Source organism: Heliangelus exortis, chromosome 3, assembly GCF_036169615.1.
Source record: "Heliangelus exortis chromosome 3, bHelExo1.hap1, whole genome shotgun sequence".
NCBI lineage: Eukaryota > Metazoa > Chordata > Aves > Apodiformes > Trochilidae > Heliangelus > Heliangelus exortis.
This window is the reverse complement of record NC_092424.1, coordinates 115,043,993-115,068,556: the sequence shown is the minus strand read 5'-3', so window position 1 is coordinate 115,068,556 and position 24,564 is coordinate 115,043,993. Positions and strand designations below refer to the sequence as shown.

General features: G+C 65.8%; 2 protein-coding genes across 2 annotated transcripts in view; one reads left to right on the top strand and one right to left on the bottom strand.

Annotated features, from left to right (window-relative positions):
* The window catches only part of OST4 (oligosaccharyltransferase complex subunit 4, non-catalytic), a 59,640-nt gene extending 53,593 nt beyond the window's left edge, over positions 1-6,047 (top strand). The window contains exon 2 of the transcript XR_011725480.1: positions 6,037-6,047. The gene's annotated coding sequence lies outside the window, so the exon portion shown is untranslated. The remainder of the gene's footprint in view (positions 1-6,036) is intronic.
* The window catches only part of DNMT3A (DNA methyltransferase 3 alpha), a 29,995-nt gene extending 5,690 nt beyond the window's left edge, over positions 1-24,305 (bottom strand). The window contains exons 1-18 of the mRNA XM_071742308.1: positions 24,050-24,305; positions 18,448-18,626; positions 15,708-15,806; positions 10,556-10,904; positions 10,011-10,060; positions 9,408-9,554; positions 5,313-5,531; positions 5,052-5,210; positions 4,855-4,962; positions 4,368-4,524; positions 3,566-3,715; positions 3,382-3,426; positions 2,953-3,032; positions 2,415-2,527; positions 1,661-1,844; positions 963-1,047; positions 423-568; positions 15-105 (exon numbers count right to left, since the gene is read on the bottom strand). Coding sequence (XP_071598409.1) covers positions 15-105; positions 423-568; positions 963-1,047; positions 1,661-1,844; positions 2,415-2,527; positions 2,953-3,032; positions 3,382-3,426; positions 3,566-3,715; positions 4,368-4,524; positions 4,855-4,962; positions 5,052-5,210; positions 5,313-5,531; positions 9,408-9,554; positions 10,011-10,060; positions 10,556-10,904; positions 15,708-15,806; positions 18,448-18,516 — 2,251 coding nt within the window. The 5' untranslated portion in view covers positions 18,517-18,626; positions 24,050-24,305. The remainder of the gene's footprint in view (positions 1-14; positions 106-422; positions 569-962; positions 1,048-1,660; positions 1,845-2,414; positions 2,528-2,952; positions 3,033-3,381; positions 3,427-3,565; positions 3,716-4,367; positions 4,525-4,854; positions 4,963-5,051; positions 5,211-5,312; positions 5,532-9,407; positions 9,555-10,010; positions 10,061-10,555; positions 10,905-15,707; positions 15,807-18,447; positions 18,627-24,049) is intronic.
* Positions 24,306-24,564: the final 259 nt, after the last annotated feature.

Below are 24,564 nucleotides of genomic sequence, written 5' to 3'. Positions count from 1 at the left end.
GGACACCCACTCACCATAGAGCCCCTTCCTGGCCGGGTTGACGATGGAGAGGTCGTTGCAGGGGCTGCCCCCGATCACCAGGTCAAAGGGGCCCCACTCCTGGATCTGCAATGGGGACAGGGCGGTGGGACCCCTGCCACCACCCAGGGGACAGCCAGGGGGGACATGGGGAGAGGGTGGCAGTGGGATGGGGCGGGCACAAAGCGGGCAGAGATGCGGGAGGAGGAATGGGACCCACGCTGGGGACAGGGTGGCTGTGGGACATGGCGGTGGCTGTGGGGACATCAGGGTGGCTGTGGGGACATCGGGGTGGCTGTGGGGACATCCAGGATGGCTGTAGGGATAATTGGGGGGGTCTAGGGACACAGAGTTGGCTGTGGGGACAGCGGGGTGGCCGTGGGGACCCCTCCCAGGGGACGTACGTGTTTCTGGGTGACGTTGCGGACGTCGCCGACGTACATGATCTTTCCCTGGTGCCGCACCATGCCCACGGTGATGGAGTCCTCACACACCTCGGAGGCGATGTACCGGTCCACCTGGATGCCGAGGTCCTTCAGCACCAGCAGGCCTGCGGGGAGGGGGGGGTGGGCAGGGGGGACACGGACCCCCCCGGGCCCCCCCAGCTTTACCTGAACGCCCCCAGGACTCCCCCATCCCCCTAATGTGACCCCTGACACCACGACCCCCCATAGCCCACCCAGGTCTTTCAGCATCAGCAGGAGGGGGGGTGGGTGGGCAGGGGGACCACAGACCCCCCCTGGTTTCCCTGAACCCCCAGACCCCCATCCCCTTGCCATGCCCTTCCACCAGCAGGCACCCCCTGCAGCCCACCCCCCCTGCTCCAAAGTCAGGTGGCTGGGGACCCCCCTCAAGTCCTGAACCCCCACTACACCCCACAGCAGGGTCTGGAACCCCCCCGACCTGTGGGACCCCCCCCCAGGATGTGTGGGACCCCCACCCACCTGTGGCGATGCCATCGAAGAGCGAGAGCACCCGGATGGGTTTCCTCTTCTCAGCTGGCACGGGGGGGTACACCTTGGGGGGGTCCTGGGGGGCAGGGGGGTGTCAGGCAGTGGGGACAATGGGGGGACAACATGGGGGGCAGTGAGGAGTGGGGAGATGGGGACCACAAGGGGACATAGGGGTGTTTGAGGTGGGGGTCCGGAGGGGACAGGGGTCACTGGGGGTTTCCACTGGGGGGTCCTGAGGGCTTACTGGGGGGGGGGTTCCAAGGAGTTCAGGAGGCTTTTAGGGGTTACAGGTGGGTCCCATGGGGGGTCATTGGAGGCTTCCGGGGGGTTCAGGAGGGTCTTAAGGGTCACTGAGGGGATCCTGGGGATCAGGAGGGGGGCTGGGGGGTCCACAGGGAGTCTCTGGGGTCTGCAGAGTCCCTGGGGGTGAGGAGAGTCCTAGGGATGAGCAGGACCGGGGTGCTGGGGGCGAGGAGGAGGTGCAGGGGGGGTGAGGAGGGGGTGCAGGGGGTGTGCAGGAGGGGGTGCAGGGAGGGTGGGAGGGGATACAGGGAGAGAGGGGGGTGCAAAGGGGGCGAGGGGGGGGTGCAGGGGGTGTGAGGGGGGAGTGAGGGGGAGTGCAGGAGGAGTGGGGGGGTGCAGAGGGGGGAGTGAGAGGGGGGTGAGGAGGGAGTTCAGGGGTCACTCACGAACTCCTGGTCGTGGTTGTTGGCAAAGAACATCTGGAGACGGGCGGGCCAGTCCTCGCGGCGCCGCAGCAGCCCCTGCAGCCCCCGGGGGCCACACATGTAGCAGTTCCAGGGATCCTCCTTGATGGCCGCGGCTGCTGCCCCCGGGCCCACCAGCAGATCCACACACTCCACGCAGAAACACCTGGGGGGCAGCGGGGAGACGTGGGGACAGGCCAGGGGGACGTGGCGATAGGGCAGGGGGACACCCGTGGGGGTGGGGGACACATGGGGACAGCGTTGGGGGGGCCCATGGGGATGGGTCAGAGCAGCATCCAGTGGGGTGGGGGGGACATGGGAAGAGGGTGGGAGAAGATGGGGATGGGGTCATGGCAGGGAAGGTGGGGAAGGGGCAGGGGGGGTAGCCAGAAGGTTGGGGTCACAGGGAAAGGGCAGAGGGGGACGGGGAGGACACATGGGGATGGGTCAGGGGTGTGGCAATCACAGGGAAGGCTTGGGGGGGAGAGGGACCCCCAGTGCCCCCTAGGCCAGCAGCAGGGGGGCAAAGTGGGACCCTCCAACACCCACCAGGACCCTCAGCCCCACTGCCCAGACCTCCCCTGCCCCACAGCCATCCCCGTGGCTGGGACCTGCACTTCCCACAGCCCCACAGCAGGACCGGGACATCACCAAAATGTTCCAGCCCCACCCCGGGTGCCACCAGCTCATACCACCCCCCATCAGGACCCCGTTGCCCCCAGCCCCGTGGCCAGACCTGCAGCAGTTGTTGTTGCCACACATGAGGACCTCCCGGCCGCCGCAGCAGATGGTGCAGTAGGACTGGTACCCATCGTCATCGTACTGATAGGCACACTCCAGGAAGCAGTTCTGGGGGGGACACGGCATCAGGGGGACACTGGTGGCACCATGGAGTGGGGGGGGACAACGGGATGGGGGTGTCAGGATGGGGGGGATGCTGCTGGAACAGGGGTGGCAGGATGGGGGGGGACACCAGGAGTGCTGGGAGGGGGACAGCAGGTGTGCCATGGACGTAAGGATGGGGATGCCACGAATTCCAGGGACAACAGGAACGGTGGGATGGGGGCAGCAGGATGGGGATGCTGGTGAAGCCAGAACCAGGATACCAGGGACTCTGAGGACAGGAGCAATGCTGGGATGGGGACAGCAGGACGGGGATGTGGGATGGACATGGTGGTGATGCTGGGATGGGAATGCCAGGGATGGGGAGCTCAGGAGAAGAACAGTGGTGATGCTGGTCTGGGGGCGCAGGCCCCTGGTGCCCCCCGCCCTACCTTGCAGTTTTGGCACATCCCCCCGATGAACAGGGGGTGCTCCAGGGTGACATTGAGGCTCCCACAGGAGATGCAGATGTCTGGGGGGAAGCAGGAGGGGACATATTACACCCAGGGCCTCCCCCCCCTTGCTGCCCCCTGCAAACACCCCTGGGGCTGGGTCCTGCAGACCCCCCTGATCTGGGACCCCCCAGCTTTGCCCCCACCCCTGGGACAGCCCGGGATGCAATGGGGACCAACCCTGGGGTCAGCAGGGCAGGGGTCCCACCACCCCCCTCCACCACTCCCCAGCCCCCCAAGGGTCCTGGTCACCATCCTGGCCCAGCTGAGCCCTTCCCCCCCAGCCAGGGGTGCACTGCCCCCCCCCCAGCCAGAGGTGCAGTGTCCCCCCAGCCAGGGGTGCAGTGTGTCCCCCAGCCCCACACTCACCCTCGATGTTCCTGCACTTCTGCCGCACCTCGTACACCAAACGCTCTGCGGGGAGAGGGGGGTCAGGAGGAGACCCCCGGGGGGGGGAGGCACAGGGCTCTGCCAGCCCCCCCAGTAGGGTGATGCCTCCCCCCAAAGCCCTGTGGGGGGTGGGGAGTGGGTGCAGGGACCCCCCCGGGGGTACCTCGGGTGCGTTCGTCGATGATCTCCTTGACCTTGGGCTTCTCCGTTGTGCTTTTCCGGGGCTTTTTGGCGGGGGGGGGTGGGGCGTAGGCGGCTGCTTCGGGTTCCACCCACATCTCCGTGTAAACTTCTTTGTAGGGGTTGCGTTCCTCTGGGGGGGTCACATCAGTGGGGACCCCTCAGCAGGGTCCCAGCTCTGGGGTCCCAGCTCTGGGGTCCTAACACTAGGGTCCCATCACTAGGGTGTCCTCAGCGGGGGTCCCATCAGTGGGGTTCCATTTCTGGGGGTCTCATCTCTGAGGGTCCCACCAGAGGGGTTTCATCCATGGGGTCCCATCAGGGAGGTCCCATCCATGAGTTCTCCCATCCATAGTGTCCCATCAGGAGGGTCCCGTATCAGTGGGATCACATCCCTGGGGTCCCACCAGCAGGATCCCATCCCTTGTGTCCCACCAGAAATGTCCCATCCATGGTGTCCTATCAGGGGGGGTCCCACATCAGCGGGGTCACATCCCTAGGGTCCCATCCCTGATGTCCCACCAGCAATGTCCTATTCATGGGGTCCCATCTCTTCAGGGGCAGGGAGGTCCCATCCATGGGGTCTCCCATCCATGATGTCCCACCAGAGGGGTCCCATATCAGTGGGGTCCCATCTCATCAGGGAGGTCCCATCTGGGGGTTCCGGTGGTCCCACACCCCACAGGATGCCCTGCCACCCCCCAGACAAGGGACCGGGGGGCGAGGGACCAGCAAGGGACACTTGCCAATGCCACCCTGGGGGTCGCCCTCCTTCCCCCCCTCACCTTCGGGGGGCTCCAGGCCCTTGGGGCCAGAGGGCTGGAAGCCCCCCAGGGCCCACTCGATCATCTGCTTGTTCTGGATCTCCACCACCTTGGAGGTGTCGGATTCATCGTTCTCAGGACACGCTGGGAAGATCTTCCCTGCCCGGCTGCTCGCCACCTGTGGGGGTCTGGCTGTCACCCACCCAGCGGGGGGGCCTGACACCCCCAGCACTGCCTGGACCCCCAGCAAGGCAGGACCCCTCCCCATTGCCCACAACCCCCAGAAACCCCACCACGGGTGCCACCTCACAGCCAGTGTCACCTGCAGGTAGTGTCACCCCCAGCTGATGTCACCCATGGCTGATGCCACCCAGAGCCAATGTCAACCACAGCTGATTGACACAACCGCATTCAGCGTCACCCACACCCATTGTCGCCTGCATCCAGTGCCACCCACACCCCGTGTCACCCCCATCCGATGTCCCCGGGGTGTCCCCGGGGTGCCCACCTGCAGCACCTCGTAGATGGCCTTGCGGTACATGGGCTGCTTGTTGTAGGTGGCCTGGTGGAAGGCGCTGGCGAAGGAGCTGAGGGGCAGCAGCTTCTCCACGCAGACCTGGGGGGCAGGAGGTGGCCGCTGGGGGGTGGGGACACTTGGGGACCAGGCCTTTTGTTCGTTTTGGGGGGTGTCTCCCCACCACTTACCACCGAGAACTTCCCGTCGCCGAACCACATCACCCATCGGGTGCCCTCGGCCGCCCGGCTCCGTCCCGTCATCCACCAGGACACGATGCGCCCGGGCCACCAGGAGAAGCCCCGCAGCTTGCCCCACACCAGCTCCCCGATCCCGAAGCCCCGGCCGTCCTGTGCCACCACCCGGGGGACATCATCCACGTCACCGGGGTGACCATGGGGGGGTGAGGGGGGGTGTCCCCCTCCAAGCATCCCTCCTCCCCTCGCCCTCACCTCGTACTCGGGCTCGTCGTCGGCCGACTTAGAGGTGTTCTTGTCGCCAGCCTCGGCCACCGCGGGCTCGGGGGTGGTGGCCACGTTGGGGGAGGCGGGGTCGGTAGGCTGCTGGGCGGCGAGGGGGGGGCTGGTGGCCTCCTCCTCCTTCTGCGGCTCGGCCCGCGGCGGCTCCTCCACCACGTTCATCACGGCGATCACCTTCGCTTTCTTCTCCGCCTGGGGACAGCGGGGACACGGGGGGAGGTCAGGGACCCCCGCGCGAGGCTGGCAGCCCCCCCAGCCTCGGCAAGGCATGGGAGGCACACCTGGACCCCCCCCCAAACCCAGCTCCCCTCCCCACCCTGCTGCCGTGCCTCAGTTTCCCTCTGCGGTCAGGGCGGCTCAGAGTTGCCGGGGGAGCCGGGGTGGGGGGAGGTGGCAGCTGCGTGTCCCCAAGGAGCTGGGACACCCGTGGCCCCTGACACCCCCCCTCCCCCGTCACCAGCTCTGGAGCCACCCAATGTCCCCCCCTCCCCCGTGTCACTGCTGTCCCCCCGCCTCCGGGCTGAGGGTCCGGAACCGAGCGGGACCGGCTGGGACACAACCGGAACAGAGCCCCGAGGCAGAACCAGGACAGAACGGGGCCAAGGAAGAACAGAACCGAGCTGGGCTCTGCGGCCCCCCCTGGGGACAGAGCTCGGCCGGGCGGGAACCGCCCTCCACGAAACCGGTCCGGACGGAGCCGAACCGAGCTCGAAGTGAATGAGCCGAACTGAATCGAACCACGCCGGACCGAACCGAGCCGGGCCAGGCAAAGCCGCCCTCCCCACGGTGCCACCTACCCATGCGGGCTGGGAGCCGCGGTGGGCCGTGCCGGACCGAGCTGTGCCGAACCGATCCGTCCCGTCCCGTCCGGCGGGGCCCGCGGGCCTTTGTCTGCCGCCCGGTCACATGGCGCAGCCCGGGCCCGCGGTTGGCTGCGGCGGGAGGGGCCGCCACGGGGGGACAGCGCGGGGCGACCCCCCCACGGACCCCCCTGCAGCCCCCGACCCGCACCGGCACCGGGACACCGGCACACTCGGGCTGCCCGGCCCGGCTCGGTTCCACTGGACCCGGTACAGCTCGGTTTGTCCAGGCCTGGCTCTGTTCAGCTCGGCTTGGCTCCGTTAATCTCGGTTCGCCCCGGCCCGGTTCATCTCGTCACAACACGGTTCGGTTAACCTCGGTTCGTCCCAGCTCGGCTCGGTTCAGCTTTGCCCGGCCCGGTTCATCTTGTCTCGGTTCATCTCGGTTTGTCCCAGCCCGGCTCGGTTCGCTTCGGCTCGGTTCATCTCATCTCGGCCTGTCCCGGCCCGGTTCATCCCGACCCGGCTCGGTTCATCTCAGCCCCCTTCATGTCGGCTCGGTTCATCTCGGTTCCCCTCGGCCGGGCTCTCACCCCGTGCCCGGTGCCGCTCGGTCCCCCCCGGTGTTCGGGTGCCGGTCCGGTCCGGCGGTGCTCAGGCTGAGGCTGTGCCGGGCTGGGGGCTGGTGCCGCCTTTTGTGCGGGGACGCGACCCCCGCCCCCCTTCCCCCCCGGTGGGCCGGGCCGGGCCCACAGGAATCCGCCCGCGGGCTCCGAACCCGCCGGCCCGGGAGGCACCGGTGGCACCAGCTGGGGACTGGCTGGCGCCGACCCACACGCACCAGTTCAGCCCATGGGGGGAACTGGGCTGGGACCAGTTCAGCCCAGCGCCACACACCAGTACTGGACTGGTCTGGGACCGCACGGCCCAGTTCAACCCACTGGCATAGACCAGTACTGGACTGGTCTAGAACCACACGGCCCAGTTCAGCACATCCCCACGCACCAGTACCGGACCGGTCCAGGACCACATCACCCAGTTCAACCCATCAGCACATCCCAGTATGGAACTGGTCTGGGACAGCATGGCCCAGTTCAACCAACCCCATGGCACAGACCAATACTGGACTGGTCTGGAACCACATGGCCCAGTTCAGCCCACCAGCATACACCAGTATGTCACTGGTCTGTGCCCAGCCATCCCAGTCCCCTCCTGCAGCATCTCCCCAGCAGTGGGGTGTCCCCAACATGTCCCCGACCAGCCACATGTCCCAACCCAGGAACACCAACACCCCCGGAGCCCCCCACGGCCCCCCAGCCCCCACCCGGGGCACGTGTCACCCCCAGGTGGGGACAAAGGGACACGTGGCTGTCACACACCCCCCCTGCCAGCCCCCCCCGGGACACAAAGCTGCTCTGGGGACCTGGGACAAAGCCATCGGGACAGGAATTGTCCCCGGGCAGGGACAGGCGGGTGGCACAAAGGTGAGGATTGCCCGGGGGGCAGGGGGAGGAAATGTCCCATCCAGGGTCGTTAGGGCCGAGCAGAGCTGGGGGGGGGGGACGGACAATCCTGCCCTGGGGACGGGGCCCACCCCCAGCATCTCCAGTTCCAGCCCAGCTTCACCCCCAGTCCTTATCCTTGTCCCTGCCCCACCTCCAGCTCCACACCCTGTCCTTGGCCCTGTGCCACCCCTCCACTTCTTACCCCAGCTCGAGTTCCACCCCATTCCCTTCTTCATCCCATCCCATCCCATCCCCTCCCCTGTCCCTCCCTGTTCTGTTCCCATCCTCATCCCACTGCATCTCCAGCTTCATCTCATCCCTTCCCCACTCCCATCCCAGCCCCATCTTCAACTCCATCCCCATCCCCACCCCCATCCCATCCCCATCCCCATCCTCATCCTGATCCCCATCCCTTCCCCATCCCCATCCCTATCCCAAGCCCCTTCCCCATCCCCTTCTCCATCCCCATTCCCATTCCTATCCCCATTCCCACCCCCATTCCCATCCCCATCCCCATCCCCATCCCCACCCCCATCCCATCCCCATCCCCATCCCCATCCCTTCCCCATCCCCATCCCTATCCCAAGCCCCTTCCCCATCCCCTTCTCCATCCCCATTCCCATTCCTATCCCCATTCCCACCCCCATTCCCATCCCCATCCCCATCCCTTCCCTGTCCCCATCCCTTCCCCATCCCCATCCCCATCCCCATCCCCATCCCCATCCCCATCCCCATCCCCATCCCTTCCCTGTCCCCATCCCTTCCCCATCCCCATCCCCATCCCCATCCCCATCCCCATCCCTTCCCTGTCCCCATCCCTTCCCCATCCCCATCCCTTCCCCATCCCCATCCCATTCCCCATCCCCATCCCCATCCAGTCCTTGTCTCCCCCCATCCCTGCCCACAGAACCCATAGGGTCAGGTGCTGTGCTGTCCCCAGGGTGTCCCATCATGGAGCCACCAGGCCCAGTGCCTGGTTCCATCAGTTCTGGCTCTGGTCCCAGCTGGAGGGGACCAGGCTGTCCCCATCCCTGTCCCCACAGGGCTGCTGGGACCACCCTGCCCCACCTCAGGCCTGGGTGTCCCTGCCATGGTGTCTGTGCTTTGCCCAGGGACGAGGGACATGGCTGGTGGCTTTGCTGGCTAAAAACACAGCAGAGGTGACAAGTGACAGGCCCCAGGACCTCCTGGAGGGGAAATCACCAGTGCCACATCCAGCACAGCCACGGGGTGTGAGAGCCATGCCCTGTGCCCCACGGGGACACTCAGAACTGGGACATGATGCCATGAGGTCCTCAGGAGAAGGACACAACACCATGGCATTTTCATGGCTGGGACAAATGGCCCTGAAGCCCCCAGGACCAGGACGTGGTGCCATGGCACCCTCAGGACCAGGACACCCAACAATGTCAATCTCAGGACAAGGACACAGTGCCACAACACCCTTGGGTGGAGGACACGGTGCCATGGCACCTCCAGGGCCAAGACAGAATGAGGTGACACCGTGAGGCCCAGGACTCGTGTCCATGGCACTCTCAGGACCTCAGGACTTGTAGAACCAGGACACATGGAGGTGACACCATGATGACCAGGACCCACCAACATGACACCTCAGGAGCAGGACGAGGAGCTGTGGCACTCCCAGGCCATCCACCCTGAGCTGTGCCTCCAGCAGCACCCCGAGGGGCTGGGTGCAGAGGGACAGCACCCCAGCAGCACCCCACAGCCCACCCTGCCCCGTGTCCCCCCGGGGTGTCCCTCACCTCCCTCTTCCAGCGTGCCAGCCACTCGTCCCTCTTCCTCTTGCTGATGTAGTAGGGGTCCCCAGCCTGGAAGGTGTGACGCTGCACCGGGCGCTGCCGCAGGCTCGACTCCCAGCCCAGACCACCACGCAGCCTCCCCCGGGAGCCCTGCGGGGACACCGGGGTCAGGGACACGGCCACACCACCGCCACTGCCACCGCTGGGCTGGGGGAGACGTGGGGAGGGTGGGGGATTCAGCCTTGGAACCACCACAGACACCGCTGGGGTGGGGGAACCATAGAGAGGGTGAGGGACACGGTCCCAACGCCACCATGGACACCAGTGGGGAGATGGAGCCATAGAGAAAGTGGGGGACACAGCCATGGCAGCACCACAGCCACCAGCGGGATGGTGGAGCCATGGGGAGGGTGAGGGACATGGTGCCAGCACGGCCATGGTCCCCATGGGGTGGTGGAACCATAGAGAAAGGGAGGGACACGGCCACAGCACCACCATGGCCACCACTGGGGTGCTGGAGCCATGGGAAGGGTGGGAGGTCCCAGGGATGCTGGTTGTGGGGTTCCAGGGGTGGGGGTCCCGCGGGGTCCCCCCAGCTGCACTTGCCTCCATTTTCAGGCTGTCGAAGTTGTTCTCCTCCTTCTCCTCCTTGTTGCCTGCAGGGAGCAGAGGGGCTGTTAGCTGGGGGGGGTTGGCTTAGGGAGAGGCTGCCCAGGGACCCCCAACCTCACAGGGGGGGAGACAAAGGACCCCCCAGCTGGGTGAGGGGCTTGGGCCCTGCTCCCAGGGGACAATGGGTGCTGGGACCTCAGCTGGCTGCACCCTGCACCCCAGCTGGGGGTCTAGGGGGGTCGGGGGGCCCAAGGGGGGGGTTTGGAGGCACAGGAGGTCAGGGGGTCTTGAGGGCTCCTGAGGGACCAGGAATTCCAGGGGGTCCAGGGGTTCTGGGAGACCCAGGGGGTCCAGAGGGCCTGGGGGGGCTTGGGGAGCAGGGGGGGCTGGGGGAGCAGTCCCTGCGGGGCCCGGGCCCACCCAGGAGGGGACAATACCCCTGTCCCCACCCCGCAGCCCGGGGGTCTCAGCCCCTCTCCCTTCCCCGTGTCCCCCAGCCCACCCACCGCCCATCCCCATGTCCCCAGGCCCTCTCTTACTCTTCTCGGTGCCTTCCATCAGTTTCCTCCTCCCACGTTTCTTCTGGGGGTCTGAGGGGACCGTCTCCCCCTCCTCGGCCGGGGGGTCCAGCCCCTCCTTGGGGGTGCAGCGCCCGTTCTCCAGCCCCCGGCCCGCCTCCCCCTCCCCCAGGCTCTCTGTCTCCTCTTCCTCCTCCTCCTCCTCTTCCTCCTCCGCCCGCCCGCCCTTGGGGCTGCTGCCACCACCACCTTCTTTCCACTGACCACCACCGTCCCCTTCCACCTCCCCGTTGGGCAGCGGCTCGGCCGGGGGCACCTCTGGGCACTTGGGGGCAGCTGCGGTGTCCTTGGGGCTGTCACTGCTCTCCACCTGCAGGGATGGAGGTGGGAGGTGGCACTCCATGGGCTGAGAGGAACTTTTGGCACAAGTCAAGTGGTGCCAGGGGAGGTTTAGGTTGGAGCTGGGGAAGAATTTCTCCCTGGAAAGGGTTGTCAGGGCCTGGCCCAGGCTGCCCAGGGCAGGGCTGGAGTCCCCATCATGCCTGGAGGGGTTTCAGAGAAAGCCCTGGGGATGTGGGGATGAGGGACATGGGGCAGGGGGAGCCTGGGCAGCACTGGGTTGATGGTTGGGACTGGATGCTCTGGAGGGGCTTTTCCAACCAAAATGATTCCTTGATTCTATGGAAGGAGATACCAAACCACCACCACCAAAACATCACCAAACCACCACCACCAAGCCACCACGTCGGCAGAGCCACCCAGACCCTGTCCCCAGCCCCAGGCAGCACCCCAGGACCACAGCCCCCACCCCCAGGGCTGCAGCTCCACCATGTAGGGACAGGCTGGGGACCAAAAGTGATGAAAAGACCAAGTCCCACCAGCAGCACCTCAGGGTCACCAGGCTGCAGTTGCCTGCAGGGTGGGTCAGGGCTACAATGGCACCTTCAGGACACGGGGCCACGAAGTCCCCAGGACACAGACACACTGCTGTGACACCATGGGGACCACCCACCCCCCAGGCCACATGGCACTCGCAGGACCAGGATATCTGAAGGTGGCATCCTCAGGACCAGGACACACTGCCAAGGCAACCGCAGGGCTGGGACACCACGGGCTGGCACACTCCTGGTGCAGACATCCTGCCCTGGCACCCCAGGACCAGCACACACTGCTGGGACAGCAGCAGAAACAGGACATGGAGCCATGGCCTCCTCAGGACCAGGACTCATGCTCATGACATCCTCAGGACCCAGGTAAATGGAGGTGACACCATGAGGACAAGAAGCCACGGTGCACTCAGGACCAGGATACAAGCACACGGCATCCTCAGGATCAGGACTCACACCACGGCAGCTTCAAGACCAGAAAAAGTGGCCAAGACACCCTCAGGACAGAGAGATGCTGCAGTGGCCTCAGGACACCCCTGGTGTTCTCCAAACAACACCACTGCCATGACACCCACAGGAGCAGTACACACGGGCATGGCACCCTCAGGCCGTGGAAACACCACCAGCAGGACCAGGACAGGGACATCACACAACCACAGCACCACAGAACCACATATCCAGCCCTTCAATGTCCTTCTTGTCCTGAGGGGGACAAAACTGCCCCCAGGACCAGGACACGGAGCTGTCTGTGGTCTCCTCAGGAGCAGGACATGGTGTCACAGCATCCTCAGGATGGGGACACCCTGAGGACCAGGACACTCCACCAACACATCCTTGTGACAGGGTAAAGCAAAGCCATGGGGCCCTCCGGAGCAGAACATGACCCTCAGGACCCTCAGGACCCTCAGAACCACGACCACAGCTTCAGGACTGGGACATGGTGCCATGAGGTCCTCAGGAGCAGGACACAATGCCATGGCACCCTCAGGACAATGACAACAGCATCCTGAGGAGCTGTGCACGTGGCTCAGGGCACCTTCAGGAGGGGGACACAACACCATGGCATTTTCATGGCTGGGACAAATGGCCCTGAAGCCCCCAGGACCAGGACACGGTGCCATGGCACCCTCAGGACCAGAACACCCAACAATGTCAATCTCAGGACAAGGACACAGTGCCACAACACCCTTGGGTCGAGGACACGGAGCCATGGCACCTCCAGGGCCAAGACAGAATGAGGTGACACCGTGAGGCCCAGGACACATGGCCATGGCACCCTCAGGGCCTCAGGACATGGAGCCATGGCACCTCCAGGGACAAGACAGAATGAGGTGACACCGTGAGGCCCAGGACTCATGGCCATGGCACCCTCACGGCCTCAGGACATGGAGCCATGGCACCTCCAGGGACAAGACAGAATGAGGTGACACTGTGAGGCCCAGGACACATGGCCATGGCACCCTCACGGCCTCAGGACATGGAGCCATGGCACCTCCAGGGACAAGACAGAATGAGGTGACACTGTGAGGCCCAGGCACCCTCAGGACACGGAGCTGTGGCACCCACTGCTGCCCACTGGGGAGGGGACACTGAGGCACAGGGCAGGAGGTGGCAGGTGCTGGGGGGGACACTTTGCTCTCCAGGGGGGTTTTGTCCCATACCATGGGACATGCAGACCCCCAGACAGCTGCCACCCCCAGGGCTCCCCGCTGTGCCAGGGAGTGCTGGTGGGGTCCCAGCAGCCCCCAGCCCTGCTCCAGATGGGGTGTGGGGGTGAGTGGGGGGTGAGTGGGGGATAAGTGGGGGGGTGAGGGAGGGGTGAGTAGGAAGGTGAGTGGGGGGTAAGGGGGGAGGTAAGTGGGGGGTGAGTGGGGGGGGTGAGTGGGGAGTGAGTGGGGGGTGAGTGGGGGGTGGGTGGGGAGGTGAGTGGGGAGTGAGTGGGGGGTGAATGGGGAGTGAGTGGGGAGTGAGTGGGGGGTGAGTGGGGGGTGAGTGGGGAGCTGAGTGAGGAGCTGAGTGGGGGGTGAGTGGGGGGTGAGTGGGGGGTGAGTGGGGGGGGTCAGTGGGTCTTGGGGTGACAGGGACACTTGGTTGGTCCTGGGGCCCCTGGGACCCCCTGGTGCTGCCCCTCTCTCCCTGTCCCCAGCCAGGCCCGGGGGGCTCTGGGGTCTCAGGGGGGCTCTGCCTTCCTTGCCCCCCACCCACTTCCTCCAGGCCTGGACACGTGGCTGCCATTTCCTGGTCCCTGTGCCATGGCACCCATGGCCATGGGACATGGGTGGCCCTGGGTGTGACCCCTCTGACAGTGAGGAGGGGACAGGGAGGGTGGGAATGGAACCATCATGGAGGCACCAGCCATGGGCTGGGGGCATGGCATGACTCAACATGGCCCAACACGGCCCAACATGGACTAACACAGCCCAACACAGCTCAACACAGTCCAACATGGCTCAACATGGCACAACACAGCTCAACATGGCTCAACACAGCCCAACATGGCTCAACATGGCTCAACACAGCCCAACACAGCTCAATATGACCCAACATGGCCTAACATGGCACAACATGGCTCAACACAGCTGAACACAGCCCAACACAGCTCAACATGGCTCAACATGGCCCGACACTGCTCAACACGGCATGTCCCAACACGGCTCTACATGGTTCCACATGTCCCAACATGACACATGTGTCCTGACACTTCCCAACATGGCACTGCATGGTTCCACATGTCCCAACATGACACACGTGTCCTGACACGTCCCAGCACAGGTTCAACACGTCCTGGCGCAGCACACGGGGTCTCAGTGGGGGGGTTTGGAGCAGCTCATACCCACCCGGGGCTTTCCTGACCTCTGGGAAGTGCCGGGGGCATGGGGGTGCTGGGAAGGTTTGCGGGTGTGGAGGATATTTGGGGGTGTGGGGGATGTTTGGGGTGCTGGGGAGGTTTGGAGTGCTGGGGAAGTTTGGGGGTGTGGGGGAGGTTTGGGGTGCTGTGAAGGTTTGGGGTGCTGGGGGAGGTTTGGGGTGCTGTGAAGGTTTGGGGTGCTGGGAAGGTTTGGGGTGCTGGGAGGTTTGGGGTGCTGGGGATGTTTGGGGTGCTGGGGGAGGTTTGGGGTGCTGGGGATGTTTGGGGTGCTGGGAGGTTTGGGGTGCTGGGAGGTTTGGGGTGCTGGGGATGTTTGGGGTGCTGGGAAGGTTTGGGGTACTGGGAAGGTTTGAGGTGCTGGGAAGGTTTGGGGTGCTGGGGGAGGTTTGGGGTGCTGGGAAGGTTTGGGGTGCTGGGAAGGTTTGAGGTGCTGTGAAGGTTTGGGGTGCTGGGGGAGGTTTGGGGTGCTGTGAAGGTTTGGGGCGCTGGGGATGTTTGGGGTGCTGGGGATGTTTGGGGTGCTGGGGGAGGTTTGGGGTGCTGGGGATGTTTGGGGTGCTGGGGGAGGTTTGGGGTGCTGGGGATGTTTGGGGTGCTGGGAGGTTTGGGGTGCTGGGGATGTTTGGGGTGCTGGGAAGGTTTGGGGTACTGGGAAGGTTTGAGGTGCTGGGAAGGTTTGGGGTGCTGGGGGAGGTTTGGGGTGCTGGAAGGTTTGGGGTGCTGGGAAGGTTTGAGGTGCTGTGAAGGTTTGGGGTGCTGGGGGAGGTTTGGGGTGCTGTGAAGGTTTGGGGTGCTGGGGATGTTTGGGGTGCTGGGGATGTTTGGGGTGCTGGGGGAGGTTTGGGGTGCTGGGGATGTTTGGGGTGCTGGGAGGCTCTGATGGTGTCAGAGCTGCAGGTTCCTGGTTCCCAGGCCCATCTGTTCCCGACGCCTTCCCAGCCTGTCCCAGTGCCAGCATTGTCCGGCACCGGAACCGACACCGGAACCAACACCCCACCCCAGCACGACCCAACCCTCCCGACATGTCCCGACTGACACAGAGCTGGGATGGGGACAGGCAGGGACAGCTCCCAGCCCAGGACCATCCCATTCCCAGCTGGGTCTGTCAGCCCCTGTCCGGGACTCACTGCTGTCCCCAGGGGTTGGGGACAGGGCTGGGGACAAGGACACTGCACCGGGAGGCACCAAATCCCCACTGCTGGCACTGCCATGTCCCATCAGCCCCCCACTCCCGTGTCCCTGTGTCCCCATCCCCATGTCCCACCAGAAGCCACCTGAAGCCCCAGAGGTGGCACCACCACGTGCAGAGCCACCACCCCCACCACTCCTGCGTCCCCATCCTGGTGTCCCCGTGTCCCCAGGGTCCCCATGGCAGCACCCAGGGGGTGTGGGGCTGTCCCCGGGGCTGGGGTCTCACCTGGGTGTGTTTGCGTTTCCGGCCCGGCCGCCCCGCTTTCCTCATGGCCACCTCTGCCTTCTCCTCCTTGCTCGGGGTCTCCTCGGCCTCCTCCTCGCCCTGCCAGCCGGGCACAGACCGTGGGGATGGGGCGGGGGTCCGGGCAGCCCCCGGCACCCCCATGGGGGGACCTGCCCACCCCCCGACCCCCTGCACCCAAAGGGCTGCGTGGATGCCACAGCATGGGGTGTCGGGGACCCCCACCCAGCACCACAGTGTGCCAGGGACACCCCCTGGGACCCCCACCCAAGCACCCTGATGTGCTGGGGACCCTCATTGGAGACCCCTAACCCAAGACCCCCACCCAGGGACCCCCCCACCCAGCACCACAGTGTGCCAGGGACCCCCACTCAGGGTCCTCACTGGGTCCCCGATGCTGTGGCAGGGTGGGGAGCTGTGTGTGGGTGGGGGTCTGTGTGCCCCCTGTCAGAGGGGGCGCAGGGGGAGGGCCAGGGGGGCTGGGGCTGGTGGCCAGGGGGGCTCAGAGCCAGTGGCCATGGTGGGACCCACACAGCTGAGTCCCCCTGAAACCATGGCTGACCCATGGTGACCCATGGTGACCCATGGCTGACCCGTGGTGCCCCGTGGTGCCCCGTGGCTCTGGGACCCACAGCTGATGTGTATCTGTGGTGCCCCATAGCCCCCGCCTGTCCCTGTGCCCCCAGCCCCCCAGCCCTGCCCCTGGCCCTGGCACCTCTGGGGCTGAGCAGGGAGCGGTGGCACCGCAGCAGGGGGGGGGTCAGCCCCACAGGGACCCCCACTCCCCCCATGGCCCCAGGAGGGAGGTTCTGGGAGGGGTCCAAGGGTGACATCAGGGTCCTGGTTCCAGCCCTGTCCTGGTGCTGGAGCCAAAGGGGTCCCTGGGGGGGATTCATCCAAACCCACAGTCCCACAGCCCAGACTGGGCTGGGTGGGAAGAGACCCTCGAGATCACCCAGTCCCAACCCCCCTGCCATGGTCAGGGACCCCTCCCCAGCCCAGGGGGCTCCAAGCCCCATCCAACCTGGGCTGAGACACTGCCAGGGATGGGGCAGCCACAGCTTCCTTGGGCAACCTGGGCAACCAGGGGCTCAGCACCCTCACCCCAAGGAATTTCTCCCTCACATCTCAGCCCCAGCTCCCCTCTCCCAGCTCCAAACCCTTCCCCCTTGTCCTATCCCACTCCAGCCCAGCCAGGACATCACCTTATTCCAGGCCACCACTAACCCATGGCCCACACCTGAGAATCACAGAATGCTCATGGCTGGAAAGGACCTCTGAGATCACCAAGTCCAACCAAACAATTTCTCCCTCCCTCCCTCCCTCCCTGCCCAAGATCTCCTCTCCATCTCCCCTCTCCCAGCTGCAAACCCTTCCCCCTCGCAGGGTCCCATCCCTCCAGGCCCTTGTCCCAAGTCCCTCCCCAGCTTTCCTGGAGCCCCTTCAGGCACTGGAAGGTGCTCTAAGGTCTCCCCGTTGCAGCCTTCTCTTCTCCAGCCTCAACACCCCCAACTCTCTCAGCCTGGCTCCAGAGCAGAGCTGCTCCAGCCCTCCCAGCAGCTCCAGGGCCTCCTCCTCAGGGCTGTTCCCAGCCCATCCTCATGGATCTGTCCTTGGGAATGCCCCCCCGTGTCCAGGACCTTCTGCTTCGTGTGGTTGAACCTCATGGGGTTCTTCTCACAGTCCCACCCCTCCAGCCTGCCCGGGGCCCTCAGGATGGGGCCCCCCCATGTCACCAGGAGCCCCCAGGGACACCCACCAGAGCCCTGGGGGTGGGGGGCACAGCCGGGGGGTCACCCCCTGGCATGGGTGCTGGAGCTCGGTGTCACCAGACCGAGGCCACCCTCAGTGTGACCCCCGCTGTGACCGGCCCCAGGGATGGCCTCGTCCCTTGGTGTCCCTTTGGGCACCATGATGACCTCACTGGGAGGTGACACCACATCCCAGGGGTCATGGCAGGACTTGCCCTTGTGTCACCAGCCTTGTGTCCCCTTCTGCTACTGTCCCCTTGTGTCCCTGTCCCCGTGTCTGCCTGCAGACCCCACTGCCATCCCTGTCACCTCCAGGACAGGGGACACCAGCACCCCCTGGCACACAGGTGACCCCCTGACCCACAGCACCCAGAGACTCCTGAGCCCCCCAGGACCCCCATGGGGAGGTGTAGGGGGGACACCAGGGGGGTGGCTCCAGGCTGGTGACAGCGACACCAGAAGACACCCCTGGGGACACCAGGACACCCCCCCCATTGCCACCCCCAAATCCTGGTGCCAAGGTCCCCCCAGCTGAGCGTCTGCCCCCCAGAGCCATGGGGCTGTCCCCCCATTCCAGCCAGGAATACCCAAATCCCCCATAACCCCCCAGACCCTGGGGGGTGGCAGGGGGACACACAGCCTGTGGTCACCCCCCACACTCATTTGCCAGCCCAGAGCTGGACCCCCCCAACCCTCCCACCCCCCGGTGGAGCTATGGGGATGTCACCAGGGGGGTCCCATGCCCCCCAATCCTTCCCAACCCCCCATGGAGCCATGGGGACAGCATGGGGGGTCCTGTGTCCCCCAACCCCCCCAATGGAGCCATGGGGACAGCACGGGGGGTCCTGTGCCCCCCAGTCTCCCCAATGGAGCCATGGGGACAGCATGGGGGGTCCTGTGCCCCCCAGTCCCCCCAATGGAGTCATGGGGCAGCCCAGGGGTTGTGCTCCCCTCCCCCCCAGCCCCCCTACCTTTGGGGTGTGGAGCCCCTCTCTGTCTGGGGCGGGGCTGCTGGTGTCGAGGGTCCCGCTGGACGGCATGGCAGGGGGGGGTGGGGGGCACCCCAGGGGAGCCCACCGGCTCTTGGTGCCCAGGGGGGGGGTCCCGCGGCCGTCACCCACCGCCAGCCCCTGCCTGGCTCCTCCTGCCCCTGCGGGAAGGGAGAGGTGAGGGGGACACACACACGCACCCCCCACCCCCCAATCGGGGGAGCTGGGATGGGGCTGGGGGGCAGCGGCTGAAATGGGGGTGCAGGTGGGGGGGCTGGGTGCTGGGGGGCAAGTGTGGGGTGCAAGTGTGGGGTGGGGGTACAAGTGTGGGGTGCAGGTGTGGAGGACAGGTGTGTGGGGGGTACAGGTGTGGGGTGCAGGTGCATGCCATGGGGTGCAGGTATGGGGGGGGTACAGGTGTGGGGTGCAGGTGTGGGGTGCAGGTGCATGCCATGGGGTGCAGGTATGGGGGGGGTACAGGTGTGGGGTACAGGTATGGGGTGCAGGTGTGGGGTGCAGGTGCATGCCATGGGGTGCAGGTATGGGGGGGGTACAGGTGTGGGGTACAGGTGTGGGGTGCAGGTGTGGGGTGCATGCCATGGGGGCAGGTGAGGGGCAGGGGGTGTGGGGTGCGTTCTGTGGGGTGTGGGTGAAGGATGTGGGGTGCAGAGGATGGGGTGCAGGGTGCAGCTCCGGTTTGGGGGTGCAGGGGCAGTGCTGAGGGGTACAGGTGAATTCCGGGGGTGCAGGGTGTGGGGTGCACAGAATGACAGGTGGGGTGCAGCTTGGGGGGTGCATGAGCCATCTGGGGGGAGCAGGGTGAGGTTTGGGGGTGCAGGTGGGGACTGGGGGTGCAGTTTGGGGGTACAGGTGTGGTTTGGGGTGGGGGTGCAGCTCAGGGGCTGCAGGTGTTGTTTGGGGGGGAGCAGAGGGTGCAGTCTGGGGGTGCAGGGTTTGGGGTGCAGTTTAGGGGTGTGGGCTGGGGGTGCAGGATGAGTTTGGGGGTGCGGGGTGCAGGGTGGGGGTGCAGGCATGGTTTGGGGTGCAGGGTGCAGGTTTGGTGTTGCAGGTGGAGTTTGGGGGGAGCAGGGTGCTGTTTGGGGGTGCAGGTGGGGTTTGGGGGCTCGGGGTGGGGGGTGCAGGGTTGGGGGTGCAGGGGGGGTTGGGGGCGGGGGTACAGTTTTGGGGTGCAGGGTGCGGGGGGGCCCGGGGGGGGCTGGGCGTGTTTGGGGGTGCTGCCGCCCCGCACCTGTTGCCATGGCGACCCCGCACCCCCGGCCGCCCGGCCCCGCGGCCCCGAGCTGCGGCTGTTCTAGAGCCTTCCACGGCCCGCGGCGGGGGGGCTGCGGGGGGGGAGGTGGGAGGGGGGCACCGGAGGAGGGGGCTGCGAGGGGGTAAGGGTGGGGGGGGGTCTGCGGGGGGGGGGCAGGAGCTGCACCCCCGCCCGCCCCCCTCCCCCCGCCCCCCACATCGCGGCCCCTCTGGTGGGCGGGGAATGGGGAGGGGGGTGCGGGATGGGGCTGGGGGTGCGGGGTGCCCCCCCCCTTCATCCAAAGGGTCCCCCCTGTCCCTCCTGTGCCCCTCGAGGACCCCGGGGGTGTCCCTATTTCCCCCCCCCCACTCATGTCCCGGCACCTTCACCCCCCGCCGGTGCCCCACAGCGGTGCCATGGAGACCCCCGGTGAGGGGCTGGCACCCCCCTGTCACCCCCTGCCATGGGCACCCCTCGGGCACTGGTGGCACACGGATCGGCACATCACGACACACCATCTGGCACGACACAGCACAACATGGCACGACATGGCACGGTATGGCACGACACGGCATGACCTGGCACAGCACGCCATCTGGCATGGCATGGCACGGCACGACATGGCATGGCACGGCAAGGCACGGCACGACATGGCATGACATGGCACAACATGGATGACACGGCACAACATGGCAGAGCATGGCACGAGATGGCACATCATGCCACCTGGCACAGCATGGCATGGCACAACATGCTATCTGGCACGGCACAGCATGCCATACATGGCAGAGCATGCCATACGTACATGGCAGAGCATGACACACCTGGCACAGCACGACACGGCATGACACAGCACGACACGGCACGACATGCTACCTGCCATGGCACGACACGGCGTAACACACAGAGCACGGCATGACACGGCACGACACACCACGACATGTCACGACACGGCGCCCAGCCGACCCCCGGGGTGCTGCTCCCGCCCCGGGGACACCCGTGCCAGCAGGGACCCCCAGGGACCCCCCAGCAGCGCCGCAGCACAGGGGTCCCGGAGGCCCTGGGGGTGCTGGTGTCCCCCCGGCAGCCAAACAACATGGCTCAGCTCCCCCCCGAAGCCCCCAGCCCGGGGGTCCCTCTGGCGTGGGGGGGCTCACGGTGACCATCCGGCCACACCGAGGGGTCCCCGGGGGAGGGGGGTTGGGGGCACCGAAAAAGCTCTGCAGCTTTTTTCCCAGAAAGCTCTAAAATCAGTGGGGCTGCCCCACAAACCCACCGGGGGAGTCCCGTCCCCCCCTGGCACCGTCCCCGCTTCTCCCCCTCCTTACCGGCGCTGGGCTGAGGAGGGGTCTGCGGTGCCTGCCCCCCGACCCCTTCCTGGGGGGCACCCACCGGGGTGAGGCTGCTGAGGGACCCCCGGGGCGGGCGCAGCCGAAGACCCCGGGAGGGATTTGCCGGTATTTAAGTGGGGGTGCGGGGAGGGGGGGGACACCCGGCAGCCCCGGGGGTGTCACGCCGGCAGAGGCGTTGCGGTGCCTTCGATTATTATCACGATTTTATTTTTCAGGAGCCCACGGCGGGGAGAAAATTCCGTAATTAAAAAAAAAAAAAAAACCCACCACACCAAAAAAACCACCACACCAGAAAAAAAAAACAAAAAAAAAACAACCCGATCCAACCCACCCAAATCCCACCCAGTTTGATTTAATATATATATATATATATATATTTTTTTTTTTTTTTTTAATGTGTATTATCTCTATTTTTGGGATCTCGCTGCCGCCGTGCCGCAGGAAAACCCAAACGGCCATTTTAGGTGAGGGCCAGCGGGGTCCCCTTGTCACCGCAGTGTCCCCCCCTGCCCTGTCCTAAGGTGACCCGTGGTGACATCCACCAGGTTTGGACGGGGTCCCTCCTGTGTCCCCAACGCCTTTGGCGTTGGGGACACAGGATGGACCCCGTCCAAACACCACCCCCAGTGACAAGTGCCGCAGTGTAGTATTATTATTATTATTTTTATTATTATTATTGTCACTTTGAGTCACCACCACCCCACGCTCCTCCTCCTCAAGAACTTCAGGATTGACTCAGAGGGGACCCGGCCGTGAGTCACCCCCCCCCCCCCACGGCGTGGGGGGCGATTTGGGATGGGGACCCCACCCCCCCCCCAACCCCTCCGCCTCGTTTGTCACCAAAGCCCTGACCTTGTCACCTGTGGGTGTGTTTTTTAGGGAGGAGGATGTTTTGGGTGTAAAACAGCCAAAAAAAAAAAAAGCCAAACGCCAAAACGCCACGGGGAAGGGGGGGGGTGAGGGCGGGGGGGGGTGGGGGGTGAGGCGCGTGGCACACGCGTGGCCCCGGGCGTACACGCGTGTGCACACACGTGTGCTGGTGGTTTCACCTGGCGCGCACGCACGCACGCGCTCGCCCCGGGGAATGGTTACGGCACAGCCGGCCCGGTGCTGGCACGGCTGGTGGGGAGGTGTTGGGGTAGATCAACCAGTCCTCAAAAACACCCTAAAAACACCTAAAAAACACCTCGGAACACCCAAAGGCGCCTAAAAATAGCAACGCTTGGAAGGTTCCCCCAAGCAGTCACCATGGCACAGCACGGCGTGCCGCAGGGACAACCGTGGCACAGCCGGCACGGTGCTGGCAGAGCTGGTGGGAAGGTGTTGGGTGGATGTGGCTGTCCTAAAAAACACCCTAAAAACACCTAAAAACTCCCCAAACCCAGCAACGTCTGGAGGTCCCCAAGCAACCACCTTGCCACAGCGTGCCAGGAGCGTGGTTATGGCACAGCTGGCGCGGCGCTGGCAGAGCAGGTGGGAAGGTGCTGGTTGGGTTGGATGCACCCGGCCTACGAAATACCCGAAAACCACCCAAAAATAGCAACTCCTGAAGGTGCCCACGCTGCTGCCTCGGCGTGGCACGGTGTGGCACTGTATGGCACGGTGTGGCACGGCACGCCGCGGGCACCGGCATGGCACCACCGTCCCGGCACTGGCAGAGCGGGTGGGAAGGCGTCAAGTGGATGTGCCCATCCTCAGGAAGACCCAAAACCAGCCGAACCTACCCCAAAACCACCAACACCTGAAGGCACCCGAGCTGTTGCCCCGGTGTGGCACAGAACCATCTCCGGACACCCACGGTGTCACCTGGGTCGGTGACACCAAGGCCGAGCGGTACCGGCAGCCATCCGGGGGTGGACGGCGGTGCCGGATGGCGGTGCCGGTTGGATCCCGGTACCGTTCAGATCCCACCAGGAAGTTTTTGGAGCTGAGTCAGCACCCAGGACGCGGGAGCTGCCGGGAGCAGTCACCGGCGGCCACCGCCATGTCCACCCCCCAGGGTGGGTTTGGGGTTGGGGGGTTTCTCTTTTTTTGGTTGTTTTGGTTGTTTTTTTTGTTTTTTTTTTGGGGGGGGAGGGGTGGCTTTTTAAGGAGGGGGGGTTTGGGTTGCGTCAAGGCGCCCCAAAGCCACCCCCGTTGGTGACACCGTCCGACGTCACACAAAGGGAAGAAATGAAGAAAAGAGGAAACTGAGCGGGGAGGAAAAATGTCATTTACCCACAAGACGGGGGGGGGGGCACGACTGGAGGGAAAAGAGGAGGGGGGACACCCCTACACCCCCAAAAAAAACCCCCAACCTGGCGGTCAACCCCTAATCTTCAGCGGGTGGGCGTGCAGCCCCCCCCCCGGGCAGCGGCGGGGAGGGGATTTTTGCTGCAAAAAATCAAACTTTCCGCACACCCCCCCCCCCCCCCACCACTTTACGGTCCTATAGAGGGGGGGGGGCTCTCAAGGGCTGTGAGGAGGGGGGGGTTATGGCGGTGACACCCCCCGGCGAGGCCCCTCGCTGCCCTTCAGCCGCCCGACGCGGCGCTCAAGGACACGGAGGCTCCACCGGGACCGGGCCTGAAGACCCCCCCCTCCCTCCCCGTCCCACCGCCCCCGTCGCCGGCCCGGACGGGCCGGCGACGGGGGCGGTGGGGCGGGGAGGGGGGGCCCCTTCGAAGCCCGTCCCCGTCGGCGGGTGTCGGCCCGGCCATGTTTTCCTGCTCGGTTCCATTCCCCCCCTTCTCCTTCCCCGGGGCCCCTCCGCGATGTCCCCGTCCCGTTTTTTGGGGAGGGGGTCTCGGAGGGCCGATGTCGGAGGCGAAAGCTGCCGAGCGGTTCCGAGCTGCCCCGAGCGGTGCCGAGCGCGGACGAACGGTGCCGAGCCCGCCCGAAGTGCTCCCCCGGGATGCCTGAGGCGAAACGAAGGGAGGGAAAGGGGGGGGGGGGGGGGTGTTCTCTCCGGTTGGGTCGGTACCACCGGGGGGGGGGTTACCTGTCGCCGGTGCGGGCCCCGGCGGTCCGTGCCGAGCCGTGCCGGGCCGTGCTGAGCCGTGCCGAGCCGCTGCTGCGCTGCCCGGCCTGGCCTCCTCCTCCTCCTCCTCCTCCTCCTCCTCCTCCCGCAGCGCCGCCGCCGCTGCCGCCGCCTCCACTGCAGCACCGACCCAACGCCGCCCGCCGCGCGGTCCTAGCGCCCGGCGGGGCCTGCGCGGAGCGGGGCGGACACCGGGAGGAGGAGAGGAGCGGGAGGGGAGGGGGAAGAACCGGGAGAGGATGGGGTGGGAACGGTGGGAGGGGAAAAAGGATGGGACAGATGGAACGGGAGAGGGAAGCCGGGATGGGACGGGACGGGACGGGATGGGATGGGATGGGACAGCCGGGATGGGATGGGGCAACGGGGATGGGATGGGACAACCGGGATGGGATGGGATGGGATGGGATGGGATGGGATGGGACAACCGGAATGGGACAACTGGGATGGGATGGGACGGGACGGGATGGGATGGGACA